The sequence below is a fragment of the Mandrillus leucophaeus genome, unplaced genomic scaffold (genome assembly GCF_000951045.1).
Source record: "Mandrillus leucophaeus isolate KB7577 unplaced genomic scaffold, Mleu.le_1.0 Scaffold339, whole genome shotgun sequence".
In the NCBI taxonomy this organism is placed as follows: Eukaryota; Metazoa; Chordata; class Mammalia; order Primates; family Cercopithecidae; genus Mandrillus; species Mandrillus leucophaeus.
The window spans coordinates 3,862,785-3,885,520 of record NW_012103576.1 but is presented as its reverse complement, the minus strand read 5'-3'; the positions used below and the strand labels follow the sequence as shown (position 1 = coordinate 3,885,520).

The window sequence follows — 22,736 nt, the reverse complement described above, 5'->3', positions numbered from 1 at the left end:
ATTGTATATAGGAGAAAGGTCAGCGTACTAACGGGCAAGAAACAGACTATATGAAAATGTCAATTACTGCCTGTTAGTCCACTGCCTGCTTGCAACCTCTGCTGCTCTTGCTGCCAAGTTTTATATCACATGACCTCACCCTTTAGCCACAGGGTGTACCCCTGACCCAGTTGTAGCCAAGTCAGTCGAGTCACTTACCTACAATGTGGCCTGATGCAGAAGATGATCTATGCCCATATGATTTCTCCCATTCAAAAACGTGAAGGCGGCAGCAGTTAGAAATGAGAGTTAGAGTTTACCAAAAATGTCCTGAGGAAGAGAGGGATCTACGAAGGATCATGGCAAGAAAAAGTAACAATAAAAGCAGAACTCATGCACAAAATCAGTAGGCCATTGATTAGAGCTATGGACACATACAAAGAGAAGCAGGGATGCTGAGAGAGAGAATGACAATGACAGAGACATTGAGAGAGACATCATGTAGCCCCGGAGAGAGATGAAAAGCATAACTGCCTCGATTCCTGCTGGCTGATGTCCTTATAATAACCACCTGTTCTTATTTAGGTAGTCAGCGAGTTACTAGAGTGCCTGAGGAGAGAGCTATTTATATTTGTTTGAGTGTAAGAGCATGTGAGAGCAAGTAACAAGATGATAGAGACACAGAGCCAATGAGAGGCAAGGGCAATAAAATAAAGAAACAGAGACAGACTGTCCCTGTGGATACAAAGGTTGAAGGGTATTCTGTCAGAGAAGGGGTCATGGCCACAACCCCTTCTCCCTAGGGTTTAACCTGAGGTGCAATTAAAAATGAAGAATGAATGAACAACTGAATGCATGAATATACAAATGAGTAAATAATAAATAGACAAGTACATTTTAAATGAATAAAGTTAATGACATTTGTCAGGATGGACAGAGATGACGACGGCCAAGGTCCAGTGGCAGAAAGAGCAACAAAGCTTCTGAGATCAAACCACTATGAGACCAGAAAGATGACTCAAGCATTTGAATTTCAAACCATTTTTGCTGGAACATCTTTGCCCAATGGTGGACTGAGTGGGGATCTCACTTAGGGACCAGTGACATGGCAGTTGAGACATTTTGCCCCAGAAACATTAATTTAGTCATAACAAGTAACAGGGCACAGTCAGTCCAGCCCCATCCATGGAAATAATGGCAATTATGGGATCACAAATCATGATAACTTTGGTGGCAGCAAAAGTGACAGGAAAGCCTGTTCTGAAGCAAACAGCTTAGGTAGCAAAGGTAAAGGTCTCCTGCCTCAAAAAACCTTGTCTGAGTTCTGACCCAGTGACAGAATAGGGGTGGTAGGACCGTCCCTGAACCTCAATAAATATCTTGAACCTCAGGGTACTCTCAAACAATACAGGGCATTTTGATCTCACTGCCCAGTTTTGGCCCCACTATTTTGACCACAAGGCCTTTTTTTTTTTTTTTTTTCTGCATGTTGCTTTCTTCTTCTCAGACTATGAACCATTCTGGTTATAAGAACTCAACTTTACTAGAAGTTTAATTTAATACCCCTATTTGAACTTATAAGGATTTCTTTGAATGTATAAATAGGAATTTGGCAACTTGAAAGTAGCTGAGCCCATGAGATGCTGAGCCCAACCCAAACTGCTAACCCACAGAATTGTGAGTTGCAAGTGGTTGTTTTAAGCCACTGAGTTTTAGGGTAGATTTTTATGCAGCAAAAGGTAACTGACATGGAGCCTGTCTGAAATAAAGCCAAACCAAGTGTAGTTGTCTTCAAAGCCTAAAGCCGAAAATTCTGAATGTGATTCTGAATGATTTCCTTCAGCACGGCAAATCCATATCCCCGCATCCTGAGAGATAAAATCACTGATTCCAGTTCTATGAGGTTTAAGCAGTGCAGCTTGGCATACCACAGCACCTACCTAGCACTGCAGAAGATCTCCACGTGAGGAAAATTATGGCATGCAAACTATTCACGTATAGTCTACATTGCTTTTTTTAAAAACTACAAAATAAAAACAAATCGTTTAAAAACATAGTCCATCCATATTCAAATTTCAGTGTATGTGCATTTATAACAGCATATGAAAGTATCACATTTTCTCCCAGTATTGTAAACAGCAGCAAGTTGCCATTTCCCAGAAGACTCAAAATACTGTGACATCATGGTATAGTAAACCATTGTCTCAAGGATTCAAGTTCACTGATAAAGAATCCCACCAATAATCAAAAACTGTGTTAGAAAATAAGTCCCACATAGGTGATGTGATTCTCACAGAAAGCTATTGAGTTTGCATTCTATAATGGTACCTCTTTTGATACCTTCTGTATTAGTCAATGCTCCAGCCACATATCAACACATAATCAAGCACACACTAAAGAATGTACCTGGTTGCCATAGCTAAGCATCTAAGCAAGCATAGTGTCCATATTGACTTCCAGGCAAAGGAGTTAAAAGTTCCTCTCTAGTCTGCTCCCCAGCCTCCTACCCAAGTAGTGGAGGAGTGCTGAATTGATGGGCAAGATTCCTGGGCGCTGTTGAACCACAGTTTTTACTGGGTGGAGCCCTGAGAATATAAACAATCCCATACAGGTAGAAAGCCCCTTTCTGGGTTCATTCTCTCTGGGGCTGGTGGCTGTAACTTTTTTTTTTTCTCATTTGAATGGCAAATTTGGAAATTTGACTTTGGCCTAAGGGAAATGCTAAGCTATTTATCCTGTTTGGGTTCTGAGTTCCACACTATCTCTACTCTAAGCTTCCTTGTGGTCAGCTTAGTAGAGTGCTGAAATGGAGTCTGGGGGTCAATGCCCCCAGTGTTATTTTACTTCCTTTGCCACTCTTTAATCACATGTGTCTCTTGTGGAACACACCAGGGTGACAGGGCCAAGGCAGAATTTAAATATTCCCAAGTCACCCGGCCAATCACTACCATAATTCATCCCTTAATGGTGCCTGGATCTCACCTCTGTCCCTGACACTGATATGATCTCAAGAAGACAGGGCAACTGTATTCCCCAGGGACTGACATTTGGGGAATAAAGTCCCACAAAAGAGATTGAGGTTTAGTCCTCAAACTTGAAGCACTGCTGCTGCAGGGCCAGTGTATAATCTCCCATGTGTAAAAGGCAGGTGCTGGTATTGGTGTAAATATTCATTTTAGGAGCTAGGATAACCTTGTCCATGACTTCAAACTGCAGGAGCCACAAGGTTCTGCAGCTAGGTCTCCCTAAAATAAACAGAATTCCAGTGTGTGACATTTTTGGCCTATTGGATCATTAGATCCAAATACTCATACACCTAACTTAGATGACAGGCCTAGACTCTGTTCCTCTGAACTTTGTTTTAACTTGTATCCAGAGATAGAGAATGATGGTCACATAAAATTCTGAGGTGTCATGGCCTTCTCTGAAGTTTTCTGAGTCCCTTCCCCACCATATGTTCTCATGTTGACTCTGATTTGGACATTGCATAAACCCTAATATAAGAATCTGTGGAGAAAAGATAGAGTTAAAAAAATAACCCTTAGTGATTTGCAAGGCCTAATCAAAAGACAAGACACACCCTGCAGTTTCTTTCCTGATCAGGAATCTTCAATAAACATCGGCCAAGAGTCTAATTATGGTTGTGGACTTTAGAGACCTCAGAGTGTGGATGCAATCACTGAAGGAAGGTAGAGTTCACTCATAAAAAGAGATTGAGACCTTCACTACATGGAGACAGTAGCTTACTCTCGGACTGAGGTGAAGAGTAAAAGTCAATGAAAGAAAAAAGATCAAAAGTCAACAGGGCATTAAATAATAACTATATCCAGAATGCTGTAGGGCATTAAATAATAACTATATCCAGAATGCCATGGCTTTGAGAATTGGGTCGACCTGGAAATAAAGGCCCTTGGTTAGGTTAGGTTACATTATAAGATAGGTTAGACTACAGGATAGGATATGTTAGATTACAGGATACTTTAAATGAACTAAAAACTCTTGCCCGGGAGATAGTTATTGCTTTGGAAGTGGTGGGAAGCAAGCCAGGAAAGAATTAGAAAAGGAGGCTGGGTGTGGGGCCTCACACCCGTAATCCCATCACTTTGGGGGGACCAAGGCGGGAGGATCATTTGAACCCAGGGGTTCAAGACCCACCTGGGCAGCATGGCAAAACCCTGCCTCTACAAAAAATACAAAAAATTAGCCCGTCGTGGCAGTGCACACCTGTAGTCCCAGCTACTCGGGAAGCTGAGGTGGGAGAATCCCCTGAGCCAGGGAAGTCAAGGCTGCAGTGAGCCAAAATTACACAACTGCACTCCAGTCTCAGTGACAGAATGAGACCATGTCTCAATAAACAAAACTAGGAAAGGAAGAAAGCTTGAGATCTTAGAAACCAGGATAGACATATATGAAAGGAGAAAAGGATATACCTACACAGATATAGCACCCAGATCTCAGACCCAATTGCAATCATTTCTCATGAAGGCAAAGGAAACCATCTACCTAACTGTAAACAGTGTAGCTAACATACATTAGGAAATAGTAGACGAAATACCATGACAATCTTAGTAGAAAGGGGTAAGTTATATTTCAGCAGTGATCTTATTGCCAGTACAAAACTAAATGCCAGTACAAAAACAAATGGCATTTGGAAACTTACAGTTGATTTCAGGAGAGGGCTGAATAATCCTACATGATGATGATGATGGTCACATAATAAATATTCTAGCAAAGGTGAGACCTTATGCAAAGATCTTTTCTATCTTGGATATAGCAAATAGGCTTTGAGCTCTACCACTGAAGGATATATGTTAATTCAAAACTATTCATGAAAAGAGGTAGACGGTTGTGAGATGAATAATGCTCACCATCAACCTCCCATAGATATATGGAGACTCTTGAAGACAGCCCACATAATTTGGTAATCCAATATATTGATGAATTCTAGTATATATATCACAGGAAGATCAGAAATTAACCAAGCATATCTTGGGGGCAATACAGACAGGGTTGAAAGTCAATGGAAAGATATAGCTTGGATCTGACTACAGTGGCCTAGATGAACGTTTCCTCAGCAGGAGAGCAATGTATCAGGAAAGGGACAAATGATCAAGTCACCAGGCCAACAGATGAAAAGAGCCTGTTATCAACAAGCTTTCGTAATGGTTGCATTACAGTAAGAAAGGCCAATGCTTGGTCCAAATATCTAAATGAAACACTGGTACAGGGAAGGAATACCAGCTAGCATGGAGAACACTTAAAAAGACAATAGCTTGGGCACCAGCTTTGGCCTTACCAAACACTTGAGAACCTTGTAACCTCTGCCTAATGATAATACCCAATACCATAGCTATTGGTGATACAAGAAAATTTCTTTTGTTAATTAGCTTCCAGAGGCCTGGAAGGCTTCTCTATCCTCTGTAAGGTAGCCTGGAAGAGCTCGGGGTTCCCAGTGCAGAATACCCTGATTCAGTCATACCACCCACTAGCTGTTCACAGAGGGAATAGAATTTAAAAGAACAGATCAATAATATGCTATCCAGTCATTACTCTTATTAAACACCCTATGCTTTCTAAATGAATTACTAAGGGCTAAGAAGAGCTATGCACACAAGGCAAGTATCTTAATTTGAGTTCCCTCAGAAGCAAATGCTGATACAAAGATTCTAATTCAAGTCGTTTATTCAGGAGCTGACATAAGGAAATACCTACAGGTGAGTAGGGAAGTGATACAGGGAAAAGAAAGCAGTTAATAGAGTGTGTTATCAAGACAGCCGCTACTGTGGGTGGTTGGAGCTTAATCCGGTGGGTAAACTCTGGGGAACTATAAATCACATACCTTAGTTACCTTGCTCAAGAGGTAAGAGAGTTGGGGTATTCCTACACCAACTCCCATCAGTTTTTTTATTCAGAGTCACTTCCAGAGGTGTTAATCCCTAGCTCTTCCAGCCTACCATGCGGAGGGTAGAGAAGCCTTCTAGGCCTCTGAAAAAGCCTTCAGAAAGAGATAGTGGCAAATAAAAATCAGCTGGAGCACACAGAAATAATAAGGCTGAGGGATAGGTGACAGGACAGTTAGTATTAGCTATGTGTATTTCAATCACGGAAAAAATCTTACTCCTGTCTATCAGGCAGGATGGCTTGGGGAGATGAAGGAAACATGAGATGGAATACGCAGAGAAGTTGGAAATTTGGTAACAACCTGAGGATTTCAGGAATTGGTAAGAACACCTGGAGAGAAAGACATGTGGTGGCCTTGAAGCTGGCCTGGACTCTTAGCTGCACTGGCTACTGCACCATAGAGGGGAAACAATAGACCACGGTGGGGACTTTTGCCAATAATTGGGAAATAACAGCATTTCATTTTGATGACAGTAGATAGATTCACCAGTTAGGTAGAGGCTTTTCAAACCAAACACCTAGCAACTAAGATAGCTGCAAATATTTTAGTTCAAAAATTTCTCTTAACTGGGAGTCTTAGACAAAGAACCAAATTTGGAAACACATTTCATGGGAAAACTGTGTAATCTGACAAGTATCCAAGTATAGCCTAACACTCGTAGGCTAGGTAGCCAGAGAAAAACACAGAACTATACAATAAAGCCATACTAATGGCTATGATAAAAACAAGAGATTACTGAGCTCACCACCTGCCTTCTTTTGATTCTAAGGAAATTAGAGCCTGAGTAGCCAATGAATCAAGACAGAGCTTTACAAGGACCTCTGTGGAAGATCTAGGGTTGTTGGGAAATTCATTCACTGCTTATCTTTTACAGATAGAGGCCTTGAGTGAAGGAAGCCACTCAGGGTCTCTGTTTCTGTGCTCACTTTCCTCCTTGTACATTTTCCAAACAAGGAATCAGGTTGGGTCAGATTCCAATGTAATCCACTGGACCATTTTTGCTGGTGGGCAGAGTCATTATGCTTTATAAGACTGCATTCATGTGTATAGCACTCTCTTCTGCTTCCTCTGGCCTCCATACAGCTGACATAGTAAACTGACAATCCAGATTTATCTCCCCAACATGGCAGCCATGTCTAGGCCACTTGTTTGAAATGGGATTTCTTTGTTGGGACTTTTACATTTTCAATGGGAGTTGAATTTCTCTGAGGAAATTTCACAATAAGAGGGGTTTCATATTCAGACTTGAGGCATTTTGTATTTCTAAGATGTTACTATTTGGACTAAGCTATCATCTGGTGTTCACTGTATGGGTCTGTTTGGTAGGCTAGGTTCAACAATGTAGCTATACATACTTTAAGATGAGAAGTAGAATAGGTGATGAAATTTTCACTAAATATATAGTGTGGTCTTTAAGTTAAGTCCTGAATAAAACTATTTCACAAGTTTCTAAGGATGACATCAGAAGCATCCATTGAAGGCCCTGGGGACCTGAATTTCACATCTCTTTGGTCCAAGAAAGACTCATAACAGCCATGATATGGAACAGGGAAATGGCTCCATGAAAAGAAGAACTTACCTGCAGATTTTCTCCCCTAAGGTAGAGAATCACATATTAGCTCAGCTACCTACCCCTTTGGATTACCAGAGAAAGAATGAGAATTAGAGATTATTAAATGTCCGTGTTGGGGTTCAAAGACCCTAACTGTGCAAGCTCCCACCCGCCATCTTCACTGCTCCCTAGGAAAAGAAAGGCTGAACTGACTGATCAGAGTCCAGACCCTTATTAGGCTGTTTTCTACTGCGTACAACTTGGGGTTATCAGTAAAAGTCTCTGGTATCATTTTCCCCAGCACAGACAACTAACTACAGCTATTCATATCATTGGAGTAGAAAATTCCAAGGTTAGATTTTGGGCTGAAGAGCTCTGGAGTTTGCAGCCAAAGCACCAGCTAGTGAAGTATTACTTTGCTCACCTTAACCTCCCTTCCTTACAAAAAAGGCAGTTAAGCCAAGGATAGATTTGGGTATCCCTGGGTCCCCTAATATCGTCCCAACCTTGTCTCTTAATAGAATCCCAATTTTACCCCAACCCCCAACAGGGTACAAGAGTCTAAGTGCTAATAGTGGAAACAGTAAAAATAATCCAACCAGAAACATGGCAGTAAGAGATATAAAATCCGGACAATGAATGGAGACTTAGAAGAGTTCCACAGACAGTCGGTTGTTGTTCTAGAAGATCTATTCCTCTATTGGAGAACCTCTATGAAGATTGAGGATGTGAAGAATGCTGACTTACACTCAGGGGCTACCCAGAATTTGCTAGTAGTACACTAAAGAGAGTCTGATAGGAAATGCAAAAAGATCTTGGAAGAGGGAAGAGACAACTCTTTAGTGGTCCAAACCTTGTTTTGGTAACTAACATCATTATCCTGCATTCTCAGCTTTACTTATTTGTTGTGTATTTCACACTAGATTCAGATCCATTTTCCCTGCTCTCTTACAATCTGACCCAAACTCTGATTAATTCCACACTAAAAGTTTCATGTAATAGACCCAGGTTCATTCCTGAACTGACAGTCTCTGTGACAGAGGCAGTAATGTAAGATGTTCCATTTATTTCCCTACATTTGCTAGCCCTCTTTCAGGTATATAGGATGACAGGACTACTTTGGTGGCAATGAAATATAAGTGGATGTGACACATGTCATTTCTGGGCTGAGGCAGTAAAGAGCCTAAGTGCCACATGTTCCAGACGTTGCAGCCACAAAAGAGCAGAGCCTTAGTCATCCTGGAACCTTGAGTTACCATGTGGAGCAGATCCCTTCCCATTCCCACATCCCTCTGTCCTGCATGAGATATGTAGTGTGAGCAAGAAAAAAACTCTTGGTGTATAAAACCTCTGACACTTTTGAGATTGTTACCTGAGCATAACTGTATTAGTGACAAACGCAGCCCCCCTTCTTCTGCATGCATAGTGCTTATTTCATACTCTAAACTTAATTGTTAATAATTCTACATGTTACACCCAGGCCCTTCTGAACTGGCTCTATGGGACAGAAGATCACACACAAGTCAGCAAGCAAAGCTTTAACTTTGAACCAAATACACAGTAGTAAACAATACAATTCAGTAAACACAACTACTTTCTACTACACAAAAAAACAGGAAATAATTAAATTTCTTATAGACATTTCTTTATTATATTTTCCCACTTGAATATTTAGAGAATAATTTAAATGTAATGCATACTGACAGCAAGCACAGTATCAAATATTAGTTTTTTTAATATTTTTCTTTCCTCACCCTTTATTCCTTTGGAAAAAAATATTTAGATGACCTCAAAGAAACAAGTATTATGCTAATCACAGTATGCAGTAACACATACAAGCCCAGACTCAATAGAAAAGAAAGCAACAAAGAAGTGAAAAAGTCTTTCTCCTCAAATCATTTTAATTCGTTTTTCCACAGCCATATAAATTTAAAGTATGAAACAACAATAATACAACTATAGAATCTAGGTTCTCTTTCAAAGCAGCGGCATATAAAACATAGAAAAGCTAAAACCTCAGCACAAGCTTCAAAAGAACAAGGACTGAGAGGATCTTGATGAAGACATGAAATGCACAAAATACAGTACACAAAATACTAGAATGCCATAAAATATAAAGCTACACATTTCAGGTAGAAAGCATTGTAAAATATATAAAATATGCAAGAAATCAAAACCAAAGAGATTTTTCTTAGAGTACCATGAATACACTGGAACTGGCAATTAGCATTTGAAGATGGGAACAAGAAAATAGCAGTTTCCCATTTAAAACTTTATTTCTAGGCTTTAGGATTTCACCTTCTTGACATCCTTCTTTCCAGAGCTCTCAGTAGCTGACTCTGCTTTTCTTTTCTGTGACTAAAATGGAAACAGATTTAATGTTCTGCTCCAATATGCACATTTTAAATGGCCCAACAATGTTAAATCTAGGATGCAAATGCATTAAAAAAAAATTTTAACATGAATATTCACTTAAATGTTATATTCACAGTTAATGTTCTATATAGCCCAACAAACTATATAACCCAATGTAAAATAATCTTCAAAGATGTTTCTTTTTATGAAAAGACATAAAATACCCATCAAAAATAGTCATCAAGTATCTACTTACACACGGTATTATAAATGTACTCTTATCTTAAAGAACTACTTAATGTTTTCTGGGCAAAATTTTATTTGTGAGTATATATTTTTTAAAAACTTATGATAGGTTTTAACATACCATATTTCATATCTTCTATGATACACATTTCTTTCACATTTTAGCATCTCTGAAATCAGGATGCATCTTACAACGGACGACAAATTACACCTGGCAGCATTTTCCCTCAGTGGTACATAAAATAATGCTGTGTCTTACAATGGAAGGCATCTTAGATTCGATGAAATATGGCAGTTTACTTAACCACACTCAAATAATACGATCTATTAAAGAATATTTTAAATTACAGCTATACAAAGCAACCTGACCGGATTAAAATCAAGTTATCCTATCAATTCAACAGTTCACTTATTACCAAGCAATGCTTTGTTGTCTGCTCAGAGTTCCCATTTGTACTCATAGTTCCACATACATCAGAAAACTTACTTGATCAAATCAGAACTCCTAGTTTCAACTTTAGCCCAATCCCATCCCACCCTTACCCCTCTGCTACCCCCATGATAGCTCTAGTCTCAATTCAGAAGATTTAGCTTGCATTATACTTCTGTTTAGATTCATGAGGAATTTTTTAAAATACTGAGCCTAGTTACTAGGGAGTTCCTAACCATATGTTCTACAAACAAATAAGAAACATGGTAGTGATGTAACTCTTTTTCTGTCCAAAACAAATTAGCATTTCATAAAACCAGCTTTTATTTATAGGTATCACTGTGGCATTAAACATAATATAGGCATTTTAATTATGTAAAAAAAAAATGGGATCTACCTAAAAGTTAGGAAAATGCTGAAAATTTTACCATTGGAGTTTTAGTTGCCCGTTTCTTCTTTTCTGCTCTCTCTCTTTCCTCAATTTCCATATTTTCTTTCTCAATCAATGAAATCAGAGTATTACAGCGTCTCTGGAATTCCTAAATGAAGTAATAAAAAGATTTTTAATTTCTGCAATCCAATCATAATCTTTAAAAGGCTGACAACTATTTAAATGTATGATTTCTGTGGTACAGAATTTCCAAAACTGCCATTTTTCTGAAAAATATTCACACAGAGTATTAATAGATTGCACCAAAAATAAGGAGGGGGGGTAAGTGTCATTTATGGATGACTGGTTAAACAAACCGTGATACATCCATATCATATAATATTACTCAGCAATAGAAAGGAAAGAACTATTAATATAGTTAACAATCTGAGTGAACCTCAAGGGAATTATGCTACGTTAAAAAAAAAAAAAAAAAAACTAATTTCAAAAGGTTACATACCATATTATTGCATTTATATAACATCCTTAAATGACAAAATTATAGAAAGAGAGAACAGATCAACGGTTGCCAGGAGCTAGGGAGAGGAGAGATGGTGGGTGTGACTGTAAACAGATAGCACAATGGAGTCTTACGGTGGTGGAGGTTACACCACTCTACACATGACAAAACTGCATTGAACTGCACACACACACACACACACACACGCACGCACATGTATAACTGATGAAATCTGAACAAGCTCTATAGATTATACGAATGTCAATTTCCTGGTGGTGATATTTCACTATAGTTTTGCAAAATGTCACTATTAGGGAAAACTGGGTGAAGGGTGCATGGGACCTCTCTGTACATTTTCTTTACAACTTTTTGTGAATGTATAAATATTTCAAAATAAAAAGTTAACAGAAATCACATAAACAAAAAAAATAAGGGGATGTTCTGTGGTCAAAATAAGTTTTGGAAGTACTCAGTTTACAAAAGGTAAACAGATTTACTTATTACATAGCTTAGCAGAGCCTTTCAGTTTCCTATGTGCACTGTGAACCACTAGGCATACAGGATGCAGCAGTTGTCAAAAATACTTAACCAACAGACTTTCTTCTCACCGGGCATCTTGTGGGATCAGAGTTCTGGGGACCACACCACAGTAAACACTGCTGTATTTGTTAATTCAGAGCAAATAATGCCTGAAAAGATTTCTACATTAACCTTGCCACTACCTATATTTCACTGTCAGCAAATCAATGCATGCAAATTATAAATACTTTTTATGAATGTATGGTGAGCATTAAACATGATTCATTAATATGGAATCTCATATATTATTAACCCTATATACTTTGCTATATTTTAAAGGTAAATAATGGTTTAATATCAAAGGATAAATAATATTTTAAGATATGATTCCTTTTCTGTATAAGCAAAAATGTCTGCCAGAATAGCCAAACACTCAAGAGAAAATGTAGGTTTCCTGGCAATTAAGAACGACCCCAACACATGCACATACAAATGGTCGAAGTGCAGGAACAGAAAACTCACCAAAAAAAAAAAAAAAAGGCCCAAACATTAAAATCAAGTTTCACTGCAACTAATGACAAGAAATGCAAAGTAAAACAATGCCATCAAATTAGCAATGATATGTACAATGTTTGTATGCATGTATACATATATGGTATACATATCTGGTATTGACAATAAGATGTTGAAATGGGAACTTTCATTCACTGATGATGAAATGTCAATGCTACTATCTGCTATGGACTGAGGTATGTCTCTGCAAAATTCATTTGAAGCCCTAACCTGCAATGTGACTGCATTTGAAGATGGGGACTTTAAGGAGGTAATTAAGGTTAAATGAGGTCATATGGGCGCAGCCCTAATCCAATAGGACTAGTGTCTTTGTGAGAAGTGGAAGATACATCAAAGCTCTCCCTTTCTCTGCATGCACTCCAAGAATGGGCCACATGAGAACATCATGTGCAGAAGGTGGCCATCCACAAGCCAGGAAGAGAAGCCACACCAGAAACCAGCCCTGCTGGCACCTTGATCTTGAACTTTCAGTCTCCTTAACGGTGAGAAAATAAATTCCTGTTGCTTAAGCCACCCAGTCTGTGGCATTCTGTTATGGCCACCCAAGCTGACTAATACACTACCTTTCTCAAAAGCAAATTGGAAATTTCAATGAAGGATCTTAAAATTTTCATACCCTTTGACCTAAAAATTCCATTCCCAGAAATTCATTGTAAGGAAATGAGATGTATACAAAGATTTACAAAATAATGTTTAGAGCAGTGTTAAACTGGGAACTAACTAAAATTTTGGTAATCTGGAAATAGAATACACAGACACATATTATTATTATATATATACACAGAAAGAGCTAAAAGAATATTAACAACATTACTAGTCGTTAACAGCGGCTATCTCTGAGAGTAGGACCATTGATAACTTTTATTTTTCTCTTGATACTAGCCTGAATTCTCCAAATTTTCTGCAATGAACATTTAAGTCTTGGGCAATTTGTAACTTTTTAAGAACGAAAAATTGTTTAAAATTCAGTTTTATCTTTCCAAATAAAATCCAAAAAAAAATGACATACAACATAGGAAATGTAAGATACAAAATAAGATCAACTATCCAGGCAAATGAATTTTAGGCTCTAAATGAAACCTGAAAGGAGGCAGAAAAAAAGAGAGTCTAGCCAGAAAAAAAAATACTCATTAATGAATTATTGTTTACCTATTAAAAATAATCTAACATAATACTGGCATGTTCAAGTTTCTTGTGTATCTTCAATTACCCTGGGTTAAATAATTTACCAACAGTAACTCTGAAATTTTCCGTACTTAACAAAACAATAGTGATATCTTTAGTATGCAGACCAAATATTCTTCATAGCTTCATTCAATAACACACATACAAATTAAACAGCATGTTATTCAATTTATCTATTATAGAAAGGGCTAAGTTGACCCTGATGAGATTTGATCGTTGGTTTCTAGGGAGACTAAACAGTCTTTATGTAAAGCTGATTCGTGAATCATTAAGCTATATCCTCTGGCTATTATTATTCTCAATAAGTAATAGTTGCTTGTGACTGGAGATATCTTTAGATACATACTCATGGTTCATGTGGGTGATTCGGAAAAAGAACTAATTTGAGACAGCCTCCTATGCAGGGAAGTAGAATACCTCAAAATGACTATAAATGGACCGTGTAATTAGTTCATACCTTAATTCCTTTTAACCTGTCAATAACTACTCCAGACAGAAAAATAATCTAAGACTCTAGAGAAAGACATCGAGGAATGGGCAGATATAGGTGTTACCTTCCTAGCATAGGTCATGTCATGTTCTCTATAGACAATAGCTCCATTTTTTTATTCACATGCTTCATGACTGCCTAATGCAACATACATTATCATAAACAGAACACTAGCTAAAACTAGAAGTTAAAAGGAGAAAGGCTAGATTACCAATAAAAAATGACTCATTTATTGAATAAGTGACTATGAAATGACTATGAGAAATTTCATGATGTCAAAATCACTTCTTTTTCTATAATTTCTCCTTTCATATATTCTCCTAGACTCTTGTACATCTTTATCTTCCTATTTTGTGGGGGATTACAGGGAATTGTTCATAGGACCTCAAACTGTTTCCACAATTCTATAGTCTAATTATCTCTTTCTCTCACCATTTCCCCACACTGGATTTAAAAATGAAGTTGGAGAAAAACAGCACATAAGAGGAAAAGAGGAGATGCAAAAACAATAAAGACAACAGAAAAGAATAGGAAAATAACAAATAGAAAACTGCTCTGTAGTGTTAATAGCTGTGGCAAAAAATTCCTGTGTTCAAATGTATATGGGAAATGTTGGTTTTTTAAAATGTTAAACAAATGTCTTTATGATAGGACTTCTCAGAGCTTTTAGCATTCTAATGCAGAGTGGAAATGTGAATGGTAGGATTCAGTATCATCAGCATGTCCCAACTCTATCTGAACACAGAACTCTTGTTCTGCATGTCATCTATTTGCACACCCTGGAACAACATTTGGTAGAAATCAACTTGAGAAATGTTGCACAGCATGAGTGATGAATACAGCTAAGTTAGGATCAAAGTACAGGCATATCTTGTTTTATTGCACTTCACTTTACTGAGCTTCATAGATATTGTGCTTTTACAAATTGAAAGTCTGTAGCAATCCTGCACTGAACAAGTGGCCATTGGCCACTATGGGTGCCATTTTTCCAAGAGGATATGTTTACTTCATGTCTCTGTGTCACATGTTGGTAATTCTCACAATATTTCAAAAATCATCATTACTGTATCTGTTACAGTGACCTGAGATCAGTGGTCTTTTATGTTACTATCATAATCATTTTGGGGTACCACGAATCACATCCACATTAGATGGCCAACTTTATTTATAAATGTTGTGTGTATTCCGACCACTCTAATGACCAGCCGTTCCCCCATCTCTCTCCCTCCCTCACACTTCTCTCTATTCCCTGAGACACAATGATATAGAAATAGGGCTAATTATAACTCTAAAATGGCCGCTAGGTGTTCAAATAAAAGGAAAAGACTTACTCTAAATTAAAAGCTAGAAATGATTAAGCTTAATGAGGAAGTTAAGACAGGCCAAAAGCTAGGCCTCTTGAGCTAAACAACTAGCCAAGTTGTGAATGCAAAGGAAACACTCTTGGAGGAAATTAAAACTGCTATTCCACTGGAAGTATTCCCTATGAAAACCGGCACAACAGAAGGATGTCCTCTCTCACCACTCCTATTCAACATAGTATTGGAAGTTCTGGCCAGGGCAATCAAGCAAGAGAAGGAAAGAAACGGTATTCAAATAGGAAGAGAGGAAGTCAAATTGTCTCTGTTTGCGGATGACATGATTGTATATTTAGAAAACCCCATTGTCTCAGCCCAAAATCTCCTTAAGCTGATAAGCAACTTCAGCAAAGTCTCAGGATACAAAATCTATGCAATAATCACAAGCATACCTATACACCAATAATAGACAAACAGAGAGCCAAATCATGAGTGAACTCCAACTCACAATTGCTACCATGAGGATAAAATATCTAGGAATACAACTTACAAGGGGAAGGACCTCTTCAAAGAGAACTATAAACCACTACTCAAGGAAATAAGAGAGGACACAAACAAATAGAAAAACATTCCATGCTCATGGATAGGAAGAATCAATATCGTGAAAATGGCAATACTGCCCAAAGTAATTTATAGATTAAATGCTATCCCCATCAAGCTACCCTTGACTTTCTTCACAGAATTAGAAAAAACTACTTTAAATTTCATATGGAACCAAAAAATAGCCCGTAGAGCCAAGACAATCCTAAACAAAAAGAACAAAGCTGGAGGTATCACGCTACCTGACTTTAAACTATACTACAAGGCTACAGTAACCAAAACAGCATGGTATTGGTACCAAAGCAGATATACAGACCAATGGAACAGAACAGAAGCCTCAGAAATAACACCACACATCTAACCATCTGATCTTTGACAAACCTGACAAAAACAAGAAATGGGGAAAGGATTCCCTATTTAATAAATGGTACTGGGAAAACTGGCTAGTCATATGCAGAAAACTGAAACTAGACCCCTTCCTACACCTTATACAAAAATTAACTCAAGATGAATTAAAGACTTAAACATAAGACCTAAAACCATAAAAACCTTAGAAGAAAACCTAGGCAATACCATTCAGGACACAGGCCTGGGCAAAGACTTCATGAGTAAAACACCAAAAGCAATGACAACAAAAGCCAAAACTGAAAAATGGGATCTACTTAAATTAAAGAGCTTCTACACAGCAAAAGAAACTATCATCAGAGTGAACAGGCAAACTACAGAATGGGAGAAAATCTCTGCAATGTATCCATCTGATAAAGGGCTAATATCCAGAATCTACAAGGAACTTAAGCAAATTTACAAGAAAAAAACCCAAACAACCCCATTAAACAGTGGGCAAAGGATATGAACAGATATCTCAAAACAAGACATTTATGCAGCCAACTAACATATGAAAAAAAGCTCAACATCACTGGTCATTAGAGAAATGCAAATCAAAACCACAATGAGACACCATCTCACACCAGTTAGAATGGCAATCATTAAAAAGTCAGGAAACAACAGATGCTGGAGAGGACGTGGAGAAATAGGAATGCTTTTACACTGTTGGTGGGAGTGTAAATTAGGTCAACCAGTTCCTCCAGTGTGGAAGACAGCGTGGCAATTCCTCAAGGATCTAGAACCAGAAATACCATTTAACCCAGCAATCCCATTACTGGGTATATACCCAAAGGATTAGAAATCATTCTAATATAAAGACACATGCGCATGTATGTTTACTGCAGCACTGTTCACAATAGCAAAGACTTGGAACCAACCCAAATGCCCATCGATGATAGACTGGATAAAGAAAATGTGACACATATACCCCATGGAATACTATGCAGCCATAAAAAAAGATGAGTTCATGTCCTTTGCAGGGACATGGATGAAGCTGGAAACCATCATTCTCAGCAAACTAATCCAAGGACAGAAAACCAAACACAGCATGTTCTCACTCATAAGTGGGAGTTGAACAATGAGAACACATGGACACAAGGAGGGGAACATCATACACTAGGGCCTGTTGGGGGGTGGGACACTAAGGGAGGGATAGCATTAGGAGAAATACCTAATGTAGATGCTGGATTGATGGGTGCAGCAAACCACCATGGCACATGTATACCTATGTAACAAACCTGCATGTTCTGCACATGTATCCCAGAACATAAAGTATAATTAAAAAAAAAAAAAGTGCTACGCCACTGAACACACAAGTGATAAGAAAGTCAAACAGCCTTATTGCTGTATGGAAAAAGTTTTAGTGGTCTGGATAGATCAAACCAGCCACAACATTCACAACATTCCCTTAAGCCAAAGCCTCATTCAGAGCAAGATCCTAACTCTTCAAAATTCTATGAAGGCTGAGAGAGGTGAGGAAGGTGCAGAAGAAAAGTTTAAAGTTGGCGGAGGTTGGTTCATGAAGTTTAAAGAAAGACGCTGTTTCCGTAACATAAGAGTGCAAGGGGAAACAGCAAGTGCTGATGGAGAAGCTGCAGCAAGTTATCCAGAAAAATCTAGCTAAGATAATTGATGAGGGTGGCCACACTAACCAATGAACTTTCAATGGAGACAAAATACCCTGATATTAGAAGATGATGCCATCTAGGACTTTCATAACTAGAGAGGAAAAGCGGATGCCCAGCTTCAAAGCTTCAAATGACATGTTTACTCGTTAGGGGCTAATGCAGCTGGTGACTTTAAATTGAAACCAATGCTCATTTATTATTCTGAAAAATCCTAGGGCCCTTAAAAATTATGCTAAATCTACTCTACCTTAGCTCTAGAAATGGAACAACAAAGCCTGGGGTGACAGCACTATTTATAGTATAGTTTTCTGAATATTTTAAACCCACTGTTGAGACCCTACTCCTCAAAAAAAGATTCATTTTAAAATATTATTGCTCTTTGACATTGCACCTGGTCACCCAAGAGTTCCGCTGGAGATAACATATAAGAATATTGATGGTTTTCATGCCTGTTAATACAACATTCATTTGCAGCCCATGGATCAAGGAGTAATTCTGACTTTCAAGTCATATTATTTAAGAAATACATTTTATAAGACTATAGCTGCCATAAATAGTGATTCCTCTGATGGATCTGGGCAAAGTAAATTGAAAAGCTTCTGGAAAGGATTCATCATTCTAGCTGCCATTAAGAACATTTGTGATTCATGGAAGGAAGTCAAAATGTCAATATTAACAAAAGTTTGGAAGAAGGTGATTCCAATCCTCATGGACGACTTTGAGGGATTCAAGACTTTAGTGGAGGAAGTCACTGCAGATGTGGTGGAAATAGCAAGAGAACTAGAATTAGAAGTGGAGCCTGAAGGTGTGACTGAAATGCTGCAATTTCATGATAAAACTTGAATGGATGAGGAGTTGATTCTTATGGATGAACAAAGAAAGTGGTTACTTGGGAAGGCATCTACTCCTGGTGAAGATGCTGTGAACACTGTTGAGATGACAACAAAGGATTCAGAATTATACATAAAATTAGTTAATAAAGGATTGGCAAGATTTGAGAGGACTGACTCCAATTTTGAAAGAAGCTCTACTGTAACATGCTATAAAACAGCATCACATGCCAAAGATAAATCTTTTGTGAAAGGAGGAGTCAATCAATGTGGCACACTTCATTGCTGTCTTCTCTGAAGAAATTGCCACAGCCACCCCAACCTTCAGCAACCACCACCCTGATCAGTCAGCAGCCATTCACACTGAGGCAAGACCCTCCACCAGCAAAAAGATTACAACTTACTAAAGGCTCAGATGATTGTTAACATTTTTAAGCAATAAAGTATTTTTAATTAAAGTAAGTACTTTCTTAGACATAATGCTATTGCTCGCCTTATAGACAAAACTTGTATATGCACTGAGAAACCAAAAAATTCATGTGACTTGCTTTATTGTGACATTTGCTTTATTGTGGTGGTCTGGAACTGAACCTGCAATATCTCCAATGTGTGCCTGTGTAAAGAACCTGGGAACTAAGAACAAAGAACTTAAAATTTTTACTTAATTCCATTGACAAAAGGATCCTATAAACAATTTTTGAGCAGGAGGAGTGATGTAATCAAAAGTGTACTGTGTACTCAGAAATCTTTTCTTGATACAGATTCTCACTAGTAGTTCATAAAATCATAAAGGAAATTTTAAAAGTCATTCAGGTTGACGTTTGAATCCCTACTACTAGGTCCTTGCTAATTAGTTGTACAGCCTGTCTGAATTATTCCAATGATGCGGTACTCACTACCTCACAAGGCTGGCTATTCCAACTTTGGACAAGTTAAAAATGTTCCTTTATGCAAAGCTATAATTTGCTACCTCATGGTTTCCAAAAATTGGTTCTAGGTCTAACTTTTGTAGACATTACAGAACAAGCTGATTTCCTCTTCCATATGACAATCTTTCACATATTTCAAGGAAGTTCCCATGCCTCTATCACAGTCACCCCTAGGTCCCCAAATACTCCTCTTTAAGGCTAAATATCCTCTCCTTTATACACCCATCCTTCACTTAACCCATTTCTTATAGAATTGTGTAACACTTGTATCAACCCTTCCTTCTAATTCTTTCCACCTTTCTTACACATACTTTTAAGCCAGGTGTTGGTACATTGTTTCTATAAAGAGCCGGACAGCAAATATTTTTGACTTTGCAGACCACACAATCTCTGTCACAACTATTTAGCTCTGCCATTGTAGCATGAAAACAGCCAAAGACAATACATAAACAAATGTGTGGCCATTTTCCAAAAAAATCATACTTATGAACCCTAGAATGTGAATTTTGTATCATTTTCACATGTTGCAGCAAAATATCCTTCTTCTTTTGAATTTTTTCAACCACTTAAAAATATAAAAATCATTCTTTGCTTTCAGGCCACACAAAAACAGGTGGTGGGCCACAGTTTGCAAGTCCTGTTTTCAGCTACAGACTCAGCTTCACTTTAAACAAAATTGTGCTGCCTTGCTTCTCCATACCTTTTTAACGGTTTATGATTCTATTCAAAGCAAAGTCACTCAAGTTTCACTTTTTGAATACTAGGATATGTATCTCCACCTTTAATAAATGATGTAATGTTTGCAGTGAGCGGCACTGCCCCTTAGTGTGTGGTGAATATCAATCATCCTGGGCACTAAGTTCAAATATCCTTTGCTCCAATACTCAGCTTCAAAGCATCAATTCAAAAGGCAGAGAAAGCATCAGTAGACTTGAAGTGACTTATTGAAAGAGATTAAAGAGGATCCACATTACATTTCCTATGTACTAAAATCCTAGACACTAAGCCTACCTAAGTCTGAATGACAGAAGGTCTGTGCCTGTTATGGTTGAAAGTCAAAAGCAGCTGAATGAGCAAGGGCACACAAAAAAACTCTACTCCACATTTGTGCCTCTGAATTTGTAGGTAAAGTTCTATGAGGTCAGAATTTTCTTCTACAGCTCTTAGTAAAACAAAATGGACACTGTTTCACCTTTGCTCTTTTTTAATCGATGTCTTCACCTATACATTCTGCAGTATATTTCCCAGGTTCCTAGTCACTTTTGAATCTCTATCATACTAACAAAAAGCAATGGCAGTCTATACTAAAATGCACACAGGCAATTATATGAGAGTTAATATTCAAATAAACGTGTCCTACATTTCACAAACAAGTATTAAATGTTATGATGCTTTTATGTAACTGCTGCTGCTTAAGCATTGCTGTTTAGAAACTACTGTATCACTGGGCACGGTGGCTCACACCTGTAATCCCAGCACTTTAGGAGGCCGAGGTGGGCAGATCATGAGGTCAAGAAATCGAGACCATCCGGGCCAACAGGGTGAAACCTCATCTCTACTAAAAATACAAAACATTAGCTGGGTGTGGTGGCACAGGCCTGTAGTCCCAGCTACTCGGGAGGCTGAGGCAGGAGAATCACTTGATCCCGGGAGGCAGAGGTTGCAGTGAGCTGAGATTGCACCACTGCACTCCAGCCTGGCAACACAGCAAGACTCCGTCTCAAAAAAAAAGAAAAAAGAAAAAAAAGAAAATGTTGTATCACTTCCTCACAAGGTAATGCGTAAGAATAAATACCTTAAATGCACCCCGTTAGTGCATTAATTGTATCTTATGTCAGATTGTTACAACAGTTCAAGGTACCAAATCGAACACTATTGCTGGATAATAAAACACATTTATAACTGGCTATTCAAGCTTATGAATAAATAAAAGCTGCAGGGATGATAGCCAAATAAAGTCTAACCTTAGAAAAAGTTAGATTAAAGGAAAATTAAAATGAACTCCAACCCACTGGCATATCTGCTCGCATTCTATCCAAATCTGGTCCAACTGTAGGAGTCTATGGGATGGAAGCAAACTTAAATACAACAGTTCTATGCCCATTTATTCACTGAACGCCTACTCTGAGTCAAGTGCTATGCTGGTCTCTTTAAATATAACTATTAATAATTGTGGCCAGGCACAGTGGCTCATGCCTGTAATCCTGATACTTTGGGAGGCCGAGGCAGGAGGACTGCTTGAACCTGGGAGTTCAAGACCAGCCTGGGCAACACAGTGAGACCCCATCTTCACAAAAACTGAAAAGGCCAGCTGTGTGCAGTGACATGCGCCTGTAGTCCTAGCTACTTCGGAGGCTGAGGTGGGAGGTTTGCTTGAGTGCAGGAGTTTTAGGCTGCAGTGACCCGTGATCATGCCACTGCACTCCAGCTGGGCAAGAGCGATAAAGACCCTGTTGTTAAAAAATTAAAATTGTAATAAGAAAAGAACATTTTAGTCTTTTAAGTGCATGAGGAAGTAATAAATTCCTAAGTGCATAAATATATGTGGTTTCAAATATTTTAATTCTATAGTCAAGAAGAACCCATCAGTACATTTTACAGTTTATCAATTTTACCAATGATGTATTAATTCATATTTTTCATACTCTACTAAGAATGTAATGCTCTAAAATATCAATATTAGGCCGGGTGCAGTGGCTCATGCCTGTTATCCCAGCACTTTGGGAGATCAAGGTGGGCGGATCACTTGAGGTCAGGAGTTCAAGACCAGCCTGGCCAATATGGTGAAATCCCACCTCTACCAAAAACATTAAAAATTAGCCGGTCATAGTGGTGTGCACCTGTAATCCCAGCTACTTGGGAGGCTGAGGCACAAGAATCACTTGAACCCGGGAGGCAGAGGTTGCAGTAAGCCGAGAAAAAAAAAATTAGCTGTTATCACACAAT

General features: G+C 38.3%; 1 protein-coding gene across 3 annotated transcripts in view; it reads right to left on the bottom strand.

Moving 5' to 3' along the window:
- Nucleotides 1-9,056: 9,056 nt before the first annotated feature.
- The window catches only part of SMARCA1 (SWI/SNF related, matrix associated, actin dependent regulator of chromatin, subfamily a, member 1), a 73,902-nt gene continuing 60,222 nt past the window's right edge, over nucleotides 9,057-22,736 (bottom strand). For 2 of the 3 annotated variants that reach the window (XM_011988851.1, XM_011988852.1), the window contains 2 exons: nucleotides 10,893-11,003; nucleotides 9,057-9,791 (listed from right to left, as the gene is read on the bottom strand). In XM_011988851.1, the coding sequence (XP_011844241.1) occupies nucleotides 9,720-9,791; nucleotides 10,893-11,003 (183 nt within the window). In that variant the 3' untranslated portion in view covers nucleotides 9,057-9,719. Of the gene's footprint in view, nucleotides 9,860-10,861; nucleotides 11,004-22,736 lie in introns of all 3 variants that reach the window. The other variant, XM_011988853.1, reaches the window with a different exon arrangement.